General features: G+C 42.6%; 1 protein-coding gene across 4 annotated transcripts in view; it reads left to right on the top strand.

Moving 5' to 3' along the window:
- LYST (lysosomal trafficking regulator) overlaps positions 1–18578 on the top strand; it is a 1083863-nt gene that overhangs the window by 281516 nt on the left and 783769 nt on the right. For all 4 annotated transcript variants that reach the window (XM_056566940.1, XM_056566939.1, XM_056566938.1 and 1 more), the window contains exons 12-13: positions 2022–2163; positions 11484–11657. In XM_056566940.1, the coding sequence (XP_056422915.1) occupies positions 2022–2163; positions 11484–11657 (316 nt within the window). The remainder of the gene's footprint in view (positions 1–2021; positions 2164–11483; positions 11658–18578) is intronic.

The following is an 18578-nucleotide window of genomic DNA, read 5'->3' as shown; positions in this document are numbered from 1 at the left end:
AAAGGCGCACGGTCTATTGGACAAACATAAAAAAAAATCCCAAACACCAGAATTGCTGATTTTAGTGTACTTCAAAAATCAGAGAAAGTACAGAAGAAAAAATGCAAAGAGTAATACAAGAAATTAAAAAAGAAAGATTACAAAAACTAACAGTGGACAATCAGCTACAACCCCTGCTGAGTTTGAAGCCACTCATACTGTAGCCCTGGGCAGTCAGGGTAGAGTGGGCTCCAAACGGGGGCCATGCAGCGCTGCAAAAAGCTGCAACCAAATATTATCTACTGCTAACTTTCGGCTCGGTGCTGTGCCTGCCAAGTTATTGACATTACACAATCCATCTCCAGTTGCGGAGGAAATAGCCATATTTGCAGCTTTTGTAGCGCCTAATGTAGCGCAAAGACTTTCTTATATCCTGTCCAGTTCTAATTATATTTAATAGGGGTATTATTATCCAGTGTTGTGTGTGTGTGTGTGTGTATATATATATATATATATATATATATGTATACCTTCAGTACAGTTTTCATAGTATATCTATATATTATATTTTATATCTCATGAATAGTCCAAAGCAAGGGCCCTGCTAAGGAACTCACTTTACTAAGTGTATTTAAATAAATGCTGTTTTAATTTGGAAACTCTCTCTTCTCTTCTTTTCTTTATTACTTTTTTATTTTATTACTCATTGCATTTTTTCTTCTTTTCTTTCTCTTATCTCTCACCCCTAGCCTAGTAGGACTGTTACCCATTTTATGTTGAGCTCCCATTTATTTTTAACTACTAAAAAATCTGAAAAAAATGTATAAAATGTGGACTAAACATGTCACTTGTTAACTATGATCGCCCCATTAAAATAAGTTGGCTCATTGTCCGTATAGAGCAGTATACATCGGCATCTTTTTTGACAGGTTTCAAATTTATACACCGGATGTACAGAGTAAATCTGGTATGAATCTAGCCTTCCTGTTTTTAGATGCTTCTTATCGTGCACACTGTTGTACTATTTTCTTTTGGAAAGCCAACCTAATGTTTGCAATGCCAAAGTAAATGCCAATGGTGGTACTCAACTTTTGAGCATGTGTGATAGCCAGCACCAGACAAATTTGTTGTTTTGGACAAGAATAGAAAAACACAAAAGGGCCACCATATCAAGTATATAACAGCAATATTGAAGCATTTTCTTTGTGTCATTCCAGTGACGTGATCTTATGTGCTCTACAAAGTTCAGTGTGGAGAGACGCAGTCAGCAACTCGTACTGTTGCCTCGGCAACCCAACTGCCTGATGCGTGCTACTTCCTCTGGAACTGTAGAAAGTATGTGGATCACGTCACTGTAGTAACACTTAAAAGTTTACAACTAGAAAATAAGAGTTGGCAATTCTTGTCTTTATTACACTTTATTACTGGAAAATCGCTTTCTCTCTTATGCTCAATGGGGACTTAAAATAGTTATCTGAGATATATTATGAACGGTCTTGCTCACTATTGTGTTAGTTTAAATTTATAGCACGGAAGATATGTATAATTCATGCTTGTAGTAGCATCACAGAAGAATGTGTGAAACGAATGCATAAAGTAGCATGTTTTTAGTGCTTTTTAGTGTCTGGCTATTTATAGAAGGAAGATGAGGTAGGTGCGTGAGAGGGGAGATACTGGAGAGAATAAGTTAAGGGTGCCAGAAGAAAACAAAGACTAAGACTGCTGAGCAGCGTTCTATAATGTCCTACTGTTGCTTATGGTATTCTATAAACAGATAGAAAAGAAGAATCCCCTCTTTTTTGTGTTTTTCTTGCAATTTACAGGAGAAATCATAGATGTTAGTCTCCATCCACAGGCTCAGGGACAACTGAAAATTAAAGATTAAGCCTGCAGAGCACACATCTTATTGAATTGCCATATACAAATATATAATGGCTGGAAATGGTGCTGTTCCTCGTACACACAATTGCTTATCTTAAAAAGTTACCTGAAACCAAAAGTACACTAGGATTTTAATGATTTACTTTTGTGTTTTCTTTCAGTAGCAGACAAGACTGTTGGAGCAGATTATTTCACTTGTGACAGACTTTTAGATGATGGCTGCATACATGTGCTTTCTCTGGGCTCTAAAGTGCTGATGATGCAAATCTGGTTTAATATGGTATCAGGCCGTTTTACATTTAGGTAATCTATTGTCTTTTTGAAATGTTGAAACTTTGTTACTTTTATTTTTATAAAACTGCAGTAATTTAAATTGCATCTCTAAATTAATTCTATTTATAAGCTAATTTTTAAGTATAGACATAGTAGTGGCTAGTATATTAAAATGTTTCACTCAAACTTGTATCTCAAAGTTAACTTATTTTTATTGGAATAAAGGTTATGTTTTATGCTAGTGGTCCACATAATCATAGGGTATTTTTAAAATGGTTGTCCATTGAAAGAAGAAACCTATGTATGCTGATAAAAAGTATAATAAAACAACTGTCTGGCTTATAGCTATGAAGTCCCGAAACACTCTTTGAAAGCAAGAGTTCAAGCCTGCAGGAAGCGTTTCTCAGATAAGACAGTCACAGTCCTTTCCACAAGAACCGGTTCACTACTAAGACTTTCTTCTGTCTTTAAATTTAATGAACAGTAATATAAGCTCCCCCTTCACATTACTGGGCTCTCCATGAGCAGAAAGGATGGGAGGGGGGTGGGGGGAACAGAATGCATTCAGAGAGTGTGATGAAACATCAAGGCTGCAAGGCAGTGAGATCTGTGCAGTATTGTTAATAACATTCTATTAGTTGGTTGCTTTATTATACTTTTTGACAATTCGCACAGGTTATTTCCTCTGCTGTACAACTCACTTAACCCTTTCGGTTATTACACTGCTCAAAAAAATAAAGGGAACACTAACACATCCTAGATCTGAATGAATTAATCTTTACATAGTTGAATGTGCTGACAACAAAATCACACCAAAATTATCAATGGAAATCAAATTTATCTACCCATGGAGGTCTGGAGTCCTTTAAACAAGTCAAAATGAGGCTCAGTAGTGTGTGTGGTCTCCAGGTGCCCGTATGACCTCCCTACAACGCCTGGGCATGCTCCTGATGAGGATGGTCCTGGACAGTCTGTGGTGCAACATGGCATTGGTGGATGGAGCTAGACATGATGTCCCAGATATGCTCAATCAGATTCAGGTCTGGGGGACGGGGGCGGGACAGCCCATAGCATCAATGCCTTCCTCTTGCAGGAACTGCTAACACACTCCAGCCACATCAGGTCTAGCATTGTCTGGCATTAGGAGGAACCCATGGCCAACCGCACCAGCATATCGTCTCACAAGGGGTCTGAGGATCTCATCTTGGTACCTAATGGCAGTCAGGCTACGTCTGGCAAGCACATGGAGGGCTGTGCGCCCCCCCCAAAGAAATGCCACCCCACACCATTACTGACCCACCACCAAACCGGTCATGCTGGAGGATGTTGCAGGCAACAGAATGTTCTTAACTGCATCTCCAGACTGTCACATGTGCTCAGTGTGAACCTGCTTTCATCTGTGAAGAGCACAGGGCGCCAGTGGCGAATTTTAAAATTTTTGTGTTCTCTGGCAAATTCCAAACGTCCTGCATGGTGTTGGGCTATAAGCACAGCCTCCACCTGTGGACGTTGGGCCCTCATACCACCCTCATGAAGTCTGTTTCTGACCATTAGGACACATGCACATTTGTGGCCTGCTGGAGGTAGTTTTGCAGGGCTCTGGCAGTGCTCCTTCTCCTCCTTGCACAAAGGTGGAGGTAGCGGTCCTGCTGCTGGGTTGTTGCCCTCCTACGGCCGCCTCCATGTCTCCTGATGTACTGGCCTTTCTCCTGGTAGCGCCTCCATGCTCTAGACACTACGCTGACAGAAAGAGCAAACCTTCTTGCCACAGCTCTCATTGACGCGCCATCCTGCACTACCTGAGCAACTTGTGGGGGTTGTATACTCAGTCTCATGCTACCACTAGAGTGAAAGGACCGCCAGCATTCAAAAGTGACTAAAACATCAGCCAAGAAGCATAGGAACAGATAAGTGGTCTGTGGTCACCACCTGCAGAACCACCCCTGTATTGGGTGTGTCTTGCTAATTGCCTACAATTTCCACCTGTTGTCTGTTCCATTTGCACAACAGCATGTGAAATTGATTGTCAATCAGTGTTGCTTCCTGAGTGGACAGTGTGATTTCACAGAAGTGTGATTGACTTGGAGTTACATTGTGTTTAAGTGTTTCCTTTATTTTTTGAGCAGTGTATTTCTGTGGAACTCTCTGAACACTCCTGTATACTTTGAGCGCAATATATTTTGTTGTGTTCAGTTAATGGGAGGAAACCGCCAACATAACATGGTTGAAGCTATTTTGTTGGGAGGTTTGGACTGAATTTCTCCCAGATGTACTGACCAATTAACTTCTTAACTACGCCGGACATAAATGTATGTCCTGTTGAGCTGGTACTTAACGCACCAGGACTTACATTTACATCCTATGCATAACCGTGAGCATCGGAGCGATGCTCGCGTCATGCGCGGCAGGTCCCGGCTGCTGATAGCAGCCAGGGACCCACCGTTAATGGCAGACATCCGCGATCGCGCGGATGTCCGCCATTAACCCCTCAGATGCCTTGATCAATACAGATCACGGCATCTGCAGCATCGCTGGGTGGTATAGAACGGTATTTCTCTTTCCCCCCCCCCCCCCCCCCCCCAAATCATGTGACCCATGAGCGCTGTTCTCCTCCCCCCCCCACCCAAATATATTATCAGCCAAGCGCTGCACTGTTCCCATCGGGGAACTAATCACGTCATCCACAAGTGCTGCCCTCCTAGTCCTCCTGTTTGTTGCAGGCTGCCGGCGCTGGAACTCTATACTGTACACTGTATCCCTATGCCCGGGCTACAAAAGATAAACAAAATAAACTTTCTCATCTCCCATTACCGGCCGCACCTGCTTCCTGGGGACGGGAATGTCGGAGGGCAGTCAGCCTATCAGCGGCCGCAGCGGTGTTCCGTTTTAGCCGGTGATAGGTTGAGCATGCTGTCATGTAAGAAGCCGGCTTCTTACATGACAGTGCGCTCAACGTATCACCGGCCGAGGCGGGACATCGCTGTGGCTGATGATAGGCTGAGGCTCTCCAACAGGGGGAAAGTGAGTTAAAGTTAATTTTGTTTATGTTTTGCAGCCCGGGCATAGGGATGCAGCGTACAGTGTAGAGTTCCAGCGCCGGCGGCCTGCAACAAAAAAGAGGACTAGAAGGGCAGCGCTTGCGGGTGACATGTGATTAGTTACCCGATGGGGACAGTGCAGCGCTGGGCTGATAATTAATTGGGGGGGGAAGAAGCATAAAAGCGCTTGCGGGTCACATATGATTAGTTCCCCGATGTGGGGACAGCGCAGCGCTGGGTTGAGAATTCATACCTGAGGGGCACAACCGGTATTGCGGTTTGGGAATAATTCATATCGTGCAGGACAAAAAATTTGGTATGAACCGGTATACCCCCCAGCACTACTAAAATAGATGATCGGATCGCCCAAAGCGCTGCCGCGGTGATCCGATCATCCAATCGAATGTTTGCTATAAATAGTCCCCTATGGGGACTATTCAAGTGTAAAAAGAAAAGTAAAGAGTAAAAAAGTGAAAAAAAAACTCCCCCAATAAAAACATAAATTGTCCCATTTTCCCTATTTCAACCCCAAAAAGTGTAAAAAATTTTTTATATACATATTTGGTATCGCCGCATAAATATCCGAACTATTAAAATAAAATTGATACCGTACGGTGAACAGCGTGAACCTAAAAAAAAAAAATCTAAAATAGCTTCTTTTTTAGAACATTTTATTCCCAAAAATTTTTTATAAAAATTGTATTCAAATTTTATGGTAAAGTAAGTGATTGCATTACAACGAACAACTGGTCGCGCAAAAAACAAGCCATCATTACTAGTCTGTGGAGGAAAATATAAAAGTTATGATTTTTTTTTTTTTGAAGGCGAGGAGGAAAAAACGAAAACGTGAAAATAAAATTGTCCTTAAAGCCCAAATGGGTCTTAACAATGGTCTTTTCTGGACCATTGTAACTTGAAACCATACTCAACATACAAGGCTATGGACAGTCCAGATCTGCAAAACATGTCAATGACTGGAAGAACTGACCAATTAGAATGGGCATTCACTGGGAAAACACCTGTGTTACTGAAGCGTATGCACTGAATTCCTGTCTGGTAACACTTCCCAACAGTACAGGGAGGTATTACATGACCTGTACTACTCTAAACCTATGGAAATAGAAAAAAAAACTAACACAACAAGGCACTGCCAAGTGCAATTCTCCTCAGATGGGGCAGATGATTTTTAAGCAAGAGCATATTGCTTACCTTCTGTTGTTGAACTAAGAGCAAAACGCCTTATAGCGTTCTGTGACTAGTTTTCGGAGGCTGCCACCGACCAGAGTCTGTATAGGCAACGGACACTGACTGTAGAAAATTGCTGGAACCCTCTGCGGAAGATTAATAGCAGATCTTTGGGGCACACAATGTGGGTACTACGGACATAACCGCAGACACAGTTTGGAAAATAGAAACTGGTTTATTGGATGATGCGTTTTGGGAGCTTGTGCCCCCTTTGTCAAGTCTTTTGACAAAGGGGGCCCAAGCTCTCAAAACTCTTTGTCCAATAAACCAGTTTTTATTTTCCAAACTGTGTCCGCCCCAAAGATCCGCTATTAATCTTCCGCGGAGGGTTCCAGCGATTTTCTATACTCTTAACCTATGCCACAGCTAGCTGCTCCTTTTGGACACCAAGTAAGGGTGGCTCCATTTTACTTTTTAAGGACATTGCGTGCACTGTACAGGACCCTGAAGAAGAAGCTCCTGTCCTCTACATGGGCAGTAACTTGACGGACCACTGTATAGAGTTTACTGCTGCTTGTTTTTTGTTTAGTTTTCTTCAGAGTGGCGTCAGGTCAGGTCGTCTTGAGGGTGCGTTCACACAAGCAGATTTTCGCAGCATATTTTGCGATCCGCTGGTGAAGGCCCGCTCTATGCTGTCTTTACATGTGCCTGTTCGTAGCGGCAATACGCCACTACGAGCAGTCACACTGCGATGGTAGAGTCGCAGTATACTCGCACATCACGGGAGCTCTCTGCCTAGCTCAGAGCAGGGAGAGTGGCCGCGATGTGCGAGTACGCCGTGCACATCGCTGCAGAGAGTCTGCAGCAGGCACATATAAAGACAGCATAGAGCGGACCTTCACCAGCGGATCTGCAGCGTAAAATATGCTGTAAATCCGCTCGTGTGAACGTACCCTTAGGATGGGCCATATGCCTTAGATAGCTGTTGGCTGAACGCTCATTCGTCAGCAGCTAGATCTTCAGATTGTTCAGTATACATGTGTTTTTAATTGGGAGAGGATGGTTAGCTACTGTCAAACACTTTTGAACTTTCTCAGTCTTTCTATCCCCCCCACATCATTTTTTCGAACACCTTTATACCCATTAAAGATGTATAAGATAGTCGCCAAAAAGAGACATGGATATATGGATACACCTTAATAAAATGGGAATGGTTGGTGATATTAACTTCCTGTTTGTGGCACATTAGTATATGTGAGGAGGGAAACTTTTCCAGATGGGTGGTGACCTTGACGGCCATTTTGTAGTCGGCCATTTTGGGAATTTCACAAGAATATCAATGATGTGCTTGGTTTTAACGTAACTTTATTCTTTCATGAGTTATTTACAAGTTTCTGACCACTTATAAAATGTGTTCATTGTGCTGCACATTGTGTTGGATTGTCAATGCAACCCTCTTCTCCCACTCTTCACACACTGATAGCAACACCGCAGGAGAAATGCTAGCACCGGCTTCCAGTATCCGTAGTTTCAGGTGCTGCAGAATGGTCAAAACAAAAATTGGAACAGGGCCCTCAGTTTACGCAGAAGATTTTGTTCAGTGATGAGGCAAACTTTTATGTGAATGGTGAAGTTAACAAACAAAACCACCACTATTGGTCTGACACTAACCCACATTTGATAGATCCCTCCAAGACTTTTGGAACACAATGGTGATGGTATGGTGTGGAATATGGGGTACAAAGATAGTGGGGCCATTCTTCATCAATGGAAACTTCAACGCTACTGGATATGCTAAATTGCTGCATGATGATGTGTTTCCCTCTTTATGCACTGAAGCTGGCACATTCCCAGAGTTTTTCCAACAAGAATGTGCACCACCACATTATGGGTGTCAGGTCTGAGCATTCCTAGATTAACAGTTTCCTAGAAAGTGGATTGGTCGTCGTGGGCCAGTTAAATGGCCCCCAAGGTCTCCCGATCTGACCCCCTTAGACTTTTATCTTTGGGGTCATCTGAAGGCAATTGTCTATGCTGTGAAGTTACGAGATGTGCAGCACCTGAAACTACGGATACTGGAAGCCTGTGCTTGCATTTCTCCTGCGGTGTTGCTATCAGTGTGTGAAGAGTGGGAGAAGAGGGTTACATTGACAATCCAACACAATGGGCAGCACATTGAACACATTTTATAAGTGTTCAGAAACTTGTAAATAACTCATGAAAGAATAAAGCTATGTTAAAACATAGCACATCATTGTTTTTCTTGAGAAATTCCCAATAAGTTTGATGTGTCACATGACCCTCTTCCTATTGAAAAAACTGTTGGATGGCCGACTTCAAAATGGCCGCCATGGTCACCACACATCTTGAAAAGTTTCCCCCCTCACATATACTAATGTGCCACAAACAAGTTAATATCACCAACCATTCCCATTTTATTAAGGTGTATCCATATAAATGGCCCACCCTGCATTTAATTTTTAATTCTATTCTAGGATACATAAGAGTTTATCCCAAACATGTTAAAATTTACGTAATGTTGCTTTACCAACTACATCTACTACTCGGTAAAATAATAATTTCCTACCTTTGTTCCCATCACATTCCCCTCCCCATATCTATTCACAGGTTGTGCCCTATTTCTTGTGTTAGACTTTATTAGAAACTTTCCCCTCTGGAACTTTAACCCTTTAAACGTTATGTTTATCATGTCCTCCTTTGCCTGTTGGCTAACCACACATGGTTTTTGCATTAAAATAGTGTGTGGTTCCCCCTATTTTTATTCTCAACCAGATACCAACTAAGCATTAAAGGGTACCTCTCATCAAAAAAAATTTTGATATAGTATAGATTAATGTATGCAGAATAACTTTACATATGCATGTTATTTAAAAAAATGCTTCTTTCTATTTCATTTTTCACTTTGAAGAAATGACCACTAGGGGTCTCCCTACCAGTCCTGGCAGCAAGCGTTTCAGACTCATGCTGGAGTCCTAAACACTACGAGCTGCGTCACAAAGGAGAACACTCAGAGCTGCCAGCCTGCTTTGTTCACAGCCTGTTTGGCTGTGAACAAAGCAGGCTGGCAGCTCTGAGTGTTTAGGACTCCAGCATCAGTCAGAAATGCTTGCTGACAGGACTGATCGGGAAAAATACAATAGAAAGAAGCATAATTTTCATTAACATGCTATTGGAAAGTTATTCAACATTCATTAATCTAAAATATATCAAAAGTTTATTTGATGAGAGGTACGCTTTAACAGCCTGATGTTACTAGGGTGGGCGAGGATGATTGCTACTGTCCCTCCCAACCCAAATAACACCAGCCTGTTTGCGCCTAGGCCCAGAAGCACCATTTTTGACGCTCCAGGCCTGTTGGTACTGGCTCTTCCTGGCACACCTGTGGCTGTGGGTACCAGGGTAATAATTGGGGGTTAGCGCTAGCTAGCTTATACTAAGCCCAAACTTATTAATGGGTTCCGTCTAAGCTTGTGAAGTAAAAAAAAAACTCTCCCCAAGCCCTCGTTAACCATTTTATTAATATTAAACAAAAAAAAAATGCAGGTCATCAACGTAATCTTTGGCTGCTTTTGGCTGTCTAGGAATGGTGTGAGTTGTAACTTAACACCACCAAGACTCCAGTTTAGCAACAGCTGGTGGCACCCTGTAGTTAAAAAATGCAATCCGGGGACACGGGTTGAATAGCACTCTGGCTGGCCAGCTCACAGAAATATGAAACTATGTCCAATCATGGCTCCAGGAGGGCAATATTTCATATTCTTGGGAGCCGACCAGCTCCACTGCCTGGTGCCCCACCCATCCTTACTGTAAGGGAATGCTGGGAGTTGTGGTCATGCAGCAGCTAGCTGGCCGTTGGCTTGGCATTTAACACTTTTCTCAGATAGTTGCAGCTGCAACTTTTAGAAAATTGTCAAAAGGCATTTTTGTAAGCCAGGTCTGACCTGGCTTTGACTTGCGACTTTTTGAAGGGGATTTGCGACTTTTTTTTTTAATTTTGCCTACACGTGACATTCGAACATCATAAATTCCCGACCACTGCAAAGTGAAAACTGAACGTTGCTTAGGTAGGGTTCTTTGCACCTTTTAGGTGTACTCACAAAGGTGGTTTTAAAAAGTGCTTAAGTGCACATGTGACTTTTTGTGCACCCATAGTAAGCAAAAAGAAAAAAATGCAGTAAACACCATGATAAATGTTGCCCTATGTAGATCACAGTGTTTATCGGCGTATAACACGCACTTTTTAGGCTAACATTTTTAGCCTAAAGTCTACCTGCATGTTATACGCTGTTAAGCCGCTGCAGTTCAATGATTTAAAGCTGGCACTTTAAATCAATGAACTGCCGCGGCTTTGCATGTGCAGAGACCTGCCGTCGCTGCCGGCTTCTCTGCCCCTGCCTGTCCTGGGGTCTAGAGCCCTGCTGCTGGCCCTTCTCTCCCCTTGGCTATCGGTGCCGCTGACAGTTCTCTCCCCCCTGGCTATCGGTGCCCCTGGCAATGGGGCAGCGGCGCCTAGAGACAGCTGGAGAGAAGGGGCAGCGGCACCCATTGCCGGCGCTGCTGCCCCGTTGCCTCCCCCATCCCTGGTTGTATAATGACCTGTTGCCGGGGTCGGGTCTGCGCTGCTTCAGGCCTCCGGTGTGCGTCCTATGCACTGTACGGCGCGGCGCAATGACGTCACTTTGTCTTTTCTAATATATTTTATCTGATATAATGGATCTATTGGAAACATAAATAATTGAATGGCTCTCTGTCCAAAATCTCAAACACTTTGATCGGGCTAGCCAGAGATGCACCTTTACCCCATGTGCGAAAAAGGAACAACAGAATAAAAGCAAAATACTGGTGTTTAAGATCTCTGACCGCGTGGTCCCTCCGCTGTGAATAATTAAGGTTTTACAAGAATATTAGGGGTGTACTAATTTGTGAGATACTGTACATGTACAGGAAAATATCAGTGTGAGCATAATATGTAGAATATGCATGTGACCTAAACAAAAATCATTATAAGCACCCCACTTATAGCTCATTATGGAGATACTTTAGACTTGTTTTTTTAGAAAAAGCACAACTTGATTTTTTCTTACAGATAAATTTATATTTTTACAGGCTATGCTCGAGTTCAAGTGATGAATATAAATGGACGTCCTTGGCACAAGTTGAAACACATGACAATATCTTACACCCTGGAAATTGGCAACACTTGGCTTTCACGTGTAAAGAAGTTTTTGAAAGTAAGAATAAAGTGTGCAGCAAAATAATGCTGTGGGTCTCAGGACAGAGGTAAGTTGCCTTCCCCCTCTCGCTATCTTGCCTTAAAGGGGTACTCAGGAGAAAAACTTTTTTTTAAATAAACTGGTGCCAGAAAGTTAATTACTTCAATTAAAAAATATTAATCCTTCCTGTACTTATTAGCTGCTGAATACTACAGTGGAAATTGTTTTCTGTTTGAGCTGTCTGCTGACATCATGATCACAGTGCTCTCTGCTGACATCTCTGTCCATTTTAGGAACTGTCTAGAGTAAAAGGAAATCCCCATAGCAAACATATGCTGTTCTGGACCGTTCCTAAAATGGACAGAGATGTCAGCAGAGAGCACTGTGCTCATGATGTCAGCAGACAGCTCTGTGTTACAAAAAGAAAATAATTTACGCTGTAGTATTCAGCAGCTAATAGGTACAGGAAGGATTAAGATTTTTTAATAGAAGGAATTTACAAATCTGTTTAACTTTCTGGCACCAGTTGATTTAAAAAAAAAAGTTTTTCTCCTGAGTATCCCTTCAATCATTAATCACAGTGCATTAATGGAGACCAGCTACTGATTATTATTTATCTGTTTTCATTTTCTGATGGTAGATTTATTTTTCTATATTTTTTTTTGGTGTGTGATTATGGGGCAACTATCCTGCCTAAGCTGCTTTTAACAGAATTTGAATGGGTGTAATTTTATCAAAGGAGTTTTTTTTTTTTGTGTGGGTTTGCACAAAAAAAATTGCACACACGTGGCTTGCAAATTATTTTGTGAGAAAACACTTTGGACAGTAAAATCTCTGTTTACAGATGCAGTGGTCCCGAATTTATTATTTGAAAAAGTCGCAAACCCCCTATATTGTCGCAAGTCACTGCCAGGCACGGGCCATGACTAACCACAGCACTGTTTGGCAAGGCACATGGTTTAACCCCTAGAAAACACACTGCCCTAACATATGTCTATATGGTACAAAACTACAACTCCCAGCATGCCCTGACAGTGAGGACATGCTGGGAGTTGTAGTATTGTAACAGCTGGAGAGTCATAAGTTAGGGATTGCTGCCCTAACATGTGTCTCTCTATATGTTGCACATGTAATAGAAAAAAGGGGAGGGAGAGACAGACGGGGAGCGCAACCTGTGCCGTTATTCTGATGGCAATCGATGCCGTATTGCAAATAGAGCGGTGCTCACCTGATGGTGTTGTACGCAGAGTACAACACCTTGTAGCATGTGTCACCCAATTGCAGGGTAGAAAACCGGGAGTTGCCGGAGGTAATCCCGTGTCGGAAGTGGTCTCTGACCGGTGCTGGATAGCTTGAGTTTTCCCGTGGAAGCAGGAGTAAAGATCCTCGTAGCGGCGCTCACTCGGTGGTTGCTGGCAGTAGCCGGGAGAGGTGTGTATAGCCTCAGTCAGCAAGAAGCGATAGCGGACAGGTAAAATAATAAATCAAGGATTTTAATAGAGGGACTTCGCGTTACGAGGGGCAATACACCCTCTTCATCAGGTCCAATGATCTAAAAGTGCTATAAAACATCAATATATATGGAAAAAAGCCAGCGAATCGCGGGCTGATAAGAAAACCTGGATATATAAATCCACTGGGAATGTACCAACATAAAACAATGTAGCAGCATGAAACATAGACACTCAATTTTAAAAATGTAACAAATATATACAGTACAGATTAAATACATGTTGACTAAAAGCGATGGTGTATATAATAAAAAATAGCAGAGCCACATTGTAATAATGTAATAATCATACAATGCTGGCCTGAAACAATATATTGAAACAGTACGGAGGGATGGCTCAGTGCATAATGCAACATCCTCACAGGCAATCCAAACAGAAATCCACCCGGCTGCAAAAAGTATGGGAGACCACAGGGAGGAGGCTGCCTCCTCCCTGTGGTCTCCCATACTTTTTGCTGCCAGGTGGTTTTCTGTTTGGATGGCCTGTGAGGATGTTGCATTATAAATAAGTTGTAGTGGTCAGCAGAGAACGATTTTAAACATACTTTTTTTTTTTTTTTGCAAAATAAGTTTATGATTAAATACAAATGTCAATACAAAGTACAATTGGTCACACAAAAAACAAGCCCACAAAAAGTTCTGGTTCTTAGGAGAGGAGTAAAAAACTAGAATGCAAAAATGCCCTTAACACATTCAGGACTAAGCGTTTTTCAGTTTTATCTAGAGATGAGCGAACTTACAGTAAATTCGATTCGTCACGAACTTCTCGGCTCAGCAGTTGATGCCTTTCCTGCATAAATTAGTTCAGCTTTCAGGTGCTCCCGTGGGCTGGAAAAGGTGGATACAGTCCTAGGAGACTCTTTCCTAGGAATGTATCCACCTTTTCCAGCCCACTGGAGCACCTAAAGGATGAACTAATTTACGCAGGAAAAGTCATCAACTGCCAAGCCGAGAAGTTCGTGACGAATCGAATTTACTGTAAATTCGCTCATCTCTAGTTTTATCTTTTTCAGCTTATCTTTAAAAAATCATAAACCTTTCAATTTTCCACCTAAAAATCCATATGATGGCTTATTTTTTGCGCCACCAATTCTAATTTGTAATGACATCATTCATTCCAAAAATCTTCAGCGAAAAAAAATAATCATTGTGCGACAAAATTGAAGAAAAAATTCAATTTTGTAAATTTTGGAGGCTTCCGTTTCTACGCAGTAAATTTTTTGGTAAAAATTACACACCTTTTTGTTCTGTTGGTCCATACCATTAAAATGATACCCTACTTATATAGGTTTGATTTTGTCTTCTGTAAAAAAAACATAACTACATGCAGGAAAATTAATATGTTTAAGGCGTACCTGTCAGATCCAACAAAAAACTTTTTAAATATATCACTTAGTACCTAATCCTGACCATATACATAACATTTTTTTGTCTAGCACCTTTATTTTTTTATTTTTTTATTTTTTTTATTACACTTTTAATTTAGCTCACTAGTCTGAATTCCTCTCAAAGGGAGGGGGCATGGCCTCACTTTGCGGGTCTCCGCCCCCTCCCTCAGTATGCTGTCTGCTCACATCTCCCCTAGCATTAGCAAAGCTACAATTCCCAGCTTGTCCTCACTGACAGTGGTGGGACACAAGCTGACAGTGCGAGGAGCTTGTCCTCACTGACAGTGGTGGGACACAAGCTGACAGTGCGAGGAGTTTTCTTCCAGTTTTGAGCCCTGCACTAATGAAAGCAATATTTATTTATTTATATAGCGCCTACAGATTCCGCAGCACTTACAATTATGGGGTACAAACAAAGACAAGTATCAGACATAAAATTACACACTAACTATTCAAACAAGAGGTGTGGGGATATATTGAGGATATGTTGAGGCCAATTAGAGAATGTTATAGGCCTGTCTAAAGAGATGTGTTTTTAGGCCATGTTTGAAACTATGGATGTTGTTGTTGAGTCTGAGGGATTGAGGGATAGCATTCCAGAGAACCGGTGCAGCACGAGTGAAGTCTTGGAGACGGGAGTGAGAAGTTCGCATTATGGAAGATGTTAGTGTGAGGTCATTAGCATATCGGAGAGAACGTGTAGGATGGTAGACAGAGATGAGAGAGAAGATGTAGGGAGGTGCAGCATTGTGGAGAGCTTTGTGTGTGAGACTGAGGATTTTGTACTGTATTCTGGACTGAATTGGTAACCAGTGTAGTGACTGGCACAGGGAGGAGGCGTCTGTGTAGCGGCTGGAGAGGAAGAGGAGTCTGGCTGCGGCATTAACCCCTTCATGACCCAGCCCATTTTCACCTTCATGACCTGGGCATTTTTTGAAAATCTGACCACTGTCACTTTAAACATTAATAACTTTGGAATGCTTTTACTTATCATTCTGATTCCGAGATAGTTTTTTCGTGACATATTCTACTTTGTTATTGGTAAAATTTCACTGATATTTGTATCCTTTCTTGGTAAAAAATCTAAAAATTTCATGAAAATTTAGAAAATTTAGCATTTTTCTAACTTTGAAAGTCTCTGCTTGAAAGGAAAATGGATATTCCAAATAAATTACATATTGATTCACATATACAATATGTCTACTTTGTGTTTGCATAAAAAAATTGACAAGTTTTTACTTTTAGAGGGCACCAGAGGGCTTCAAAGTTCCGCAGCAATTTTCCAATTTTTCTCAAGATTTTCAAAATCGTAATTTTTCAGGGCCCAGTTCAGGTTGGAAGTGGATTTTAAGGGTCTTCATATTAGAAATACCCCATAAATGACCCCATTATAAAAACTGCACCCCCCCCAAAGTATTCAAAATGACATTCAGTAAGTGTTTTAACCCTTTAGGTGTTTCACAGGAATAGCAGCAAAGTGAAGGAGAAAATTCTAAATCTTCATTTTTTACACTCGCATTTTCTTGTAGACCCAATTTTTGAATTTTTACAAGGGGTAAAAGGAGAGAAATCACCCTAAAATTTGTAACCCAATTTCTCTCGAGTAAGGAAATACCTCATATGCATATGTAAAGTGTTCGGCGGGCGCAGTAGAGGGCTCAGAAGGGAAGGAGCGACAATGGGATTTTGGAGAGTGAGTTTTTCTGAAAGGGTTTTTGGGGGGCATGTCCCATTTAGGAAGCCCCTATGGTGCCAGAACAGTGGACCCCCCCCACATGTGACCCCATTTTGGAAACTACACCCCTCACGGAATGTAATAAGGGGTGCAGTGAGCATTTACACCCCACTGGCGTTTGACAGATATTTGAAACGGTGGACTGTGCAAATCAAAAATTTTATTTTTAATTTTCACAGACCACTGTTCCAAAAATCTGTCATACACCAGTGGGGTGTAAATGCTCACCTTATTACATTCCGTGAGGGGTGTAGTTTCCAAAATGGGGTCACATATGGATATTTATTGTTTTGCGTTTGTCAGAACTGCTGTAACAATCAGCCACCCCTGTGCAAATCGCCTCAAATGTACATGGCGCACTCTCCCTTCTGGGCCTTGTTGTGCTCCCCCACAGCACTTTGCGCCCACATATGGGGTATCTCCGTAGTCGGGAGAAATTGCGTTACAAATTTTGGGGGTCTTTTTTCCCTTTTACCTCTTGTGAAAATGAAAAGTATAGGGCAACACCAGCATGTCAGTGTAAAAAATTTATTTTTTTACACTAACATGCTGGTGTAGACCCCAACTTCACCTTTTCATAAGGGGTTAAAGAAGAAAAAGCCCCCCAAAATTTGTAAGGCAATTTCTCCCGAGTACGGCGATACCCCATATGTGTCCCAAAACTGTTGCCCTGAAATACGACAGGGCTCCAAAATGAGCGAGCGCCATGCGCATTTGAGGCCTGAATTAGGGATTTGCATAGGGGTGGACATAGGGGTATTCTATGCCAATGATTCCCAAACGGGGTGCCTCCAGCTGTTGCAAAACTCCCAGCATGCCTGGACAGTCAATAGCTGTCCGGCAATACTGGGAGTTATTATTTTGCAACAGCTGGAGGCTCTGTTTTGGAAACAGTAGCGCACCAGACGTTTTTCATTTTTTGGGGGGAGGGGGGCTGTGTAGGGGTATGTGTATATGTAGTGTTTTTTACTTTTTATTTTAGGTTATTGTTAGTGTAGTGTAGTGTTTTTAGGGTACAGTCACATGGGCAGAGGTTCACAGCAAGTTTGCCGCTGGAAGTTTGCGCCATCTCAAACTTGCAGCACTCACTATAAACCTCCGCCCATGTGAGTGTACCCTGTACATTCACATTGGGGGGAGGGGGCAAACAGCTGTTTCAAACTCCGAGCATGCCCTTTGGCTGTCCGTGCATGCTGGGAGTTGTAGTTTTGCAACAGCTGGAGGAACACTGGTTTGGAAACACTAAGTTAAGTAATAAACTTTCAAGTGTTTTGCAACCAAACTTAGTGTTTCCAAACCAGTGTGCCTTCAGCTGTTGCAAAACTACAACTCCCAGCATGCATGGTCTGTCAGTGCATGCTGGGAGTTATAGTTTTGCAACAATTGACAATGTTTCCCAACTAGTGTGCCTCCAGTTGTTGCAAAACTACAACTCCCAGCATGCCCAGACTGCCCAGGCATGCTGGAAGTTGTAGTTCGGCAATATCTGAAGGATCAGATGTTGCCGAACTACAACTTCCAGCATGCTTGGGCAGTCTGTGCATGCTGGGAGTTGTAGTTTTGCAACATCTGGAGGTCCACAGTTTGGAGACCACTGTATAATGGTATAATGGTCTCCAATCTGTGCTCTTCCAGATGTTAGAGAACTACAACTCCCAGCATGCCTGAACAGACTGAGCATGCTGAGATTTGTAGTTTTGCAACATCTGGAAGAGCACAGATTGGAGACCATTATACAGTGGTCTCCAAACTGTGGGCCTCCAGATGTTGCAAAACTACAACTCCCAGCATGCCCAGAAAGCCAAAGGCTGTCTGGGCATGCTGGGAGTTGCAGTTTTGAAACTCCCAGAGGCAGCAGTGAGATCGCTTTACGGTGATCTCACTGCTGCCAATGAAGATGCCGCACTGCTGCTGCAGACTCACCTCCGGGACGCAGCGCAGCCGGGACCGCATGGAGGACGCTGGGACCGCTCGGACGGGTAAGTGACGCCGGGGGACGGGTCAGGGACACTGATAGCAGCGATCGCTGGGGGGGGGGTCGCACGGTAAGATGGCTGGCTATCAGTGATAGCCACCATCTTTCCGGGCGCTGCGGGATGCCGCGAGTAGCGGCAGTAATGTTCATGACGTACCTGTATGTCATGGGTCGGGAACACCTTGCCACCCATGACGTACAGGTATGTCATAGGTCGGGAAGGGGTTAAGGATGGACTGGAGAGGAGAGAGTTTGGAGAAAGGAAGGCCTATTAGTAAAGAGTTACAGTAGTCGAGGCGGGAGTGAATCAAAGCAATAATGAGAGTTTTAGCAGTTTCAGTAGTGAGAAACGGGCGGATTCTTGAAATGTTTTTGAGATG

Source organism: Hyla sarda, chromosome 3, assembly GCF_029499605.1.
Source record: "Hyla sarda isolate aHylSar1 chromosome 3, aHylSar1.hap1, whole genome shotgun sequence".
NCBI lineage: Eukaryota > Metazoa > Chordata > Amphibia > Anura > Hylidae > Hyla > Hyla sarda.
This window is presented reverse-complemented; position numbering and strand designations above follow the sequence as displayed.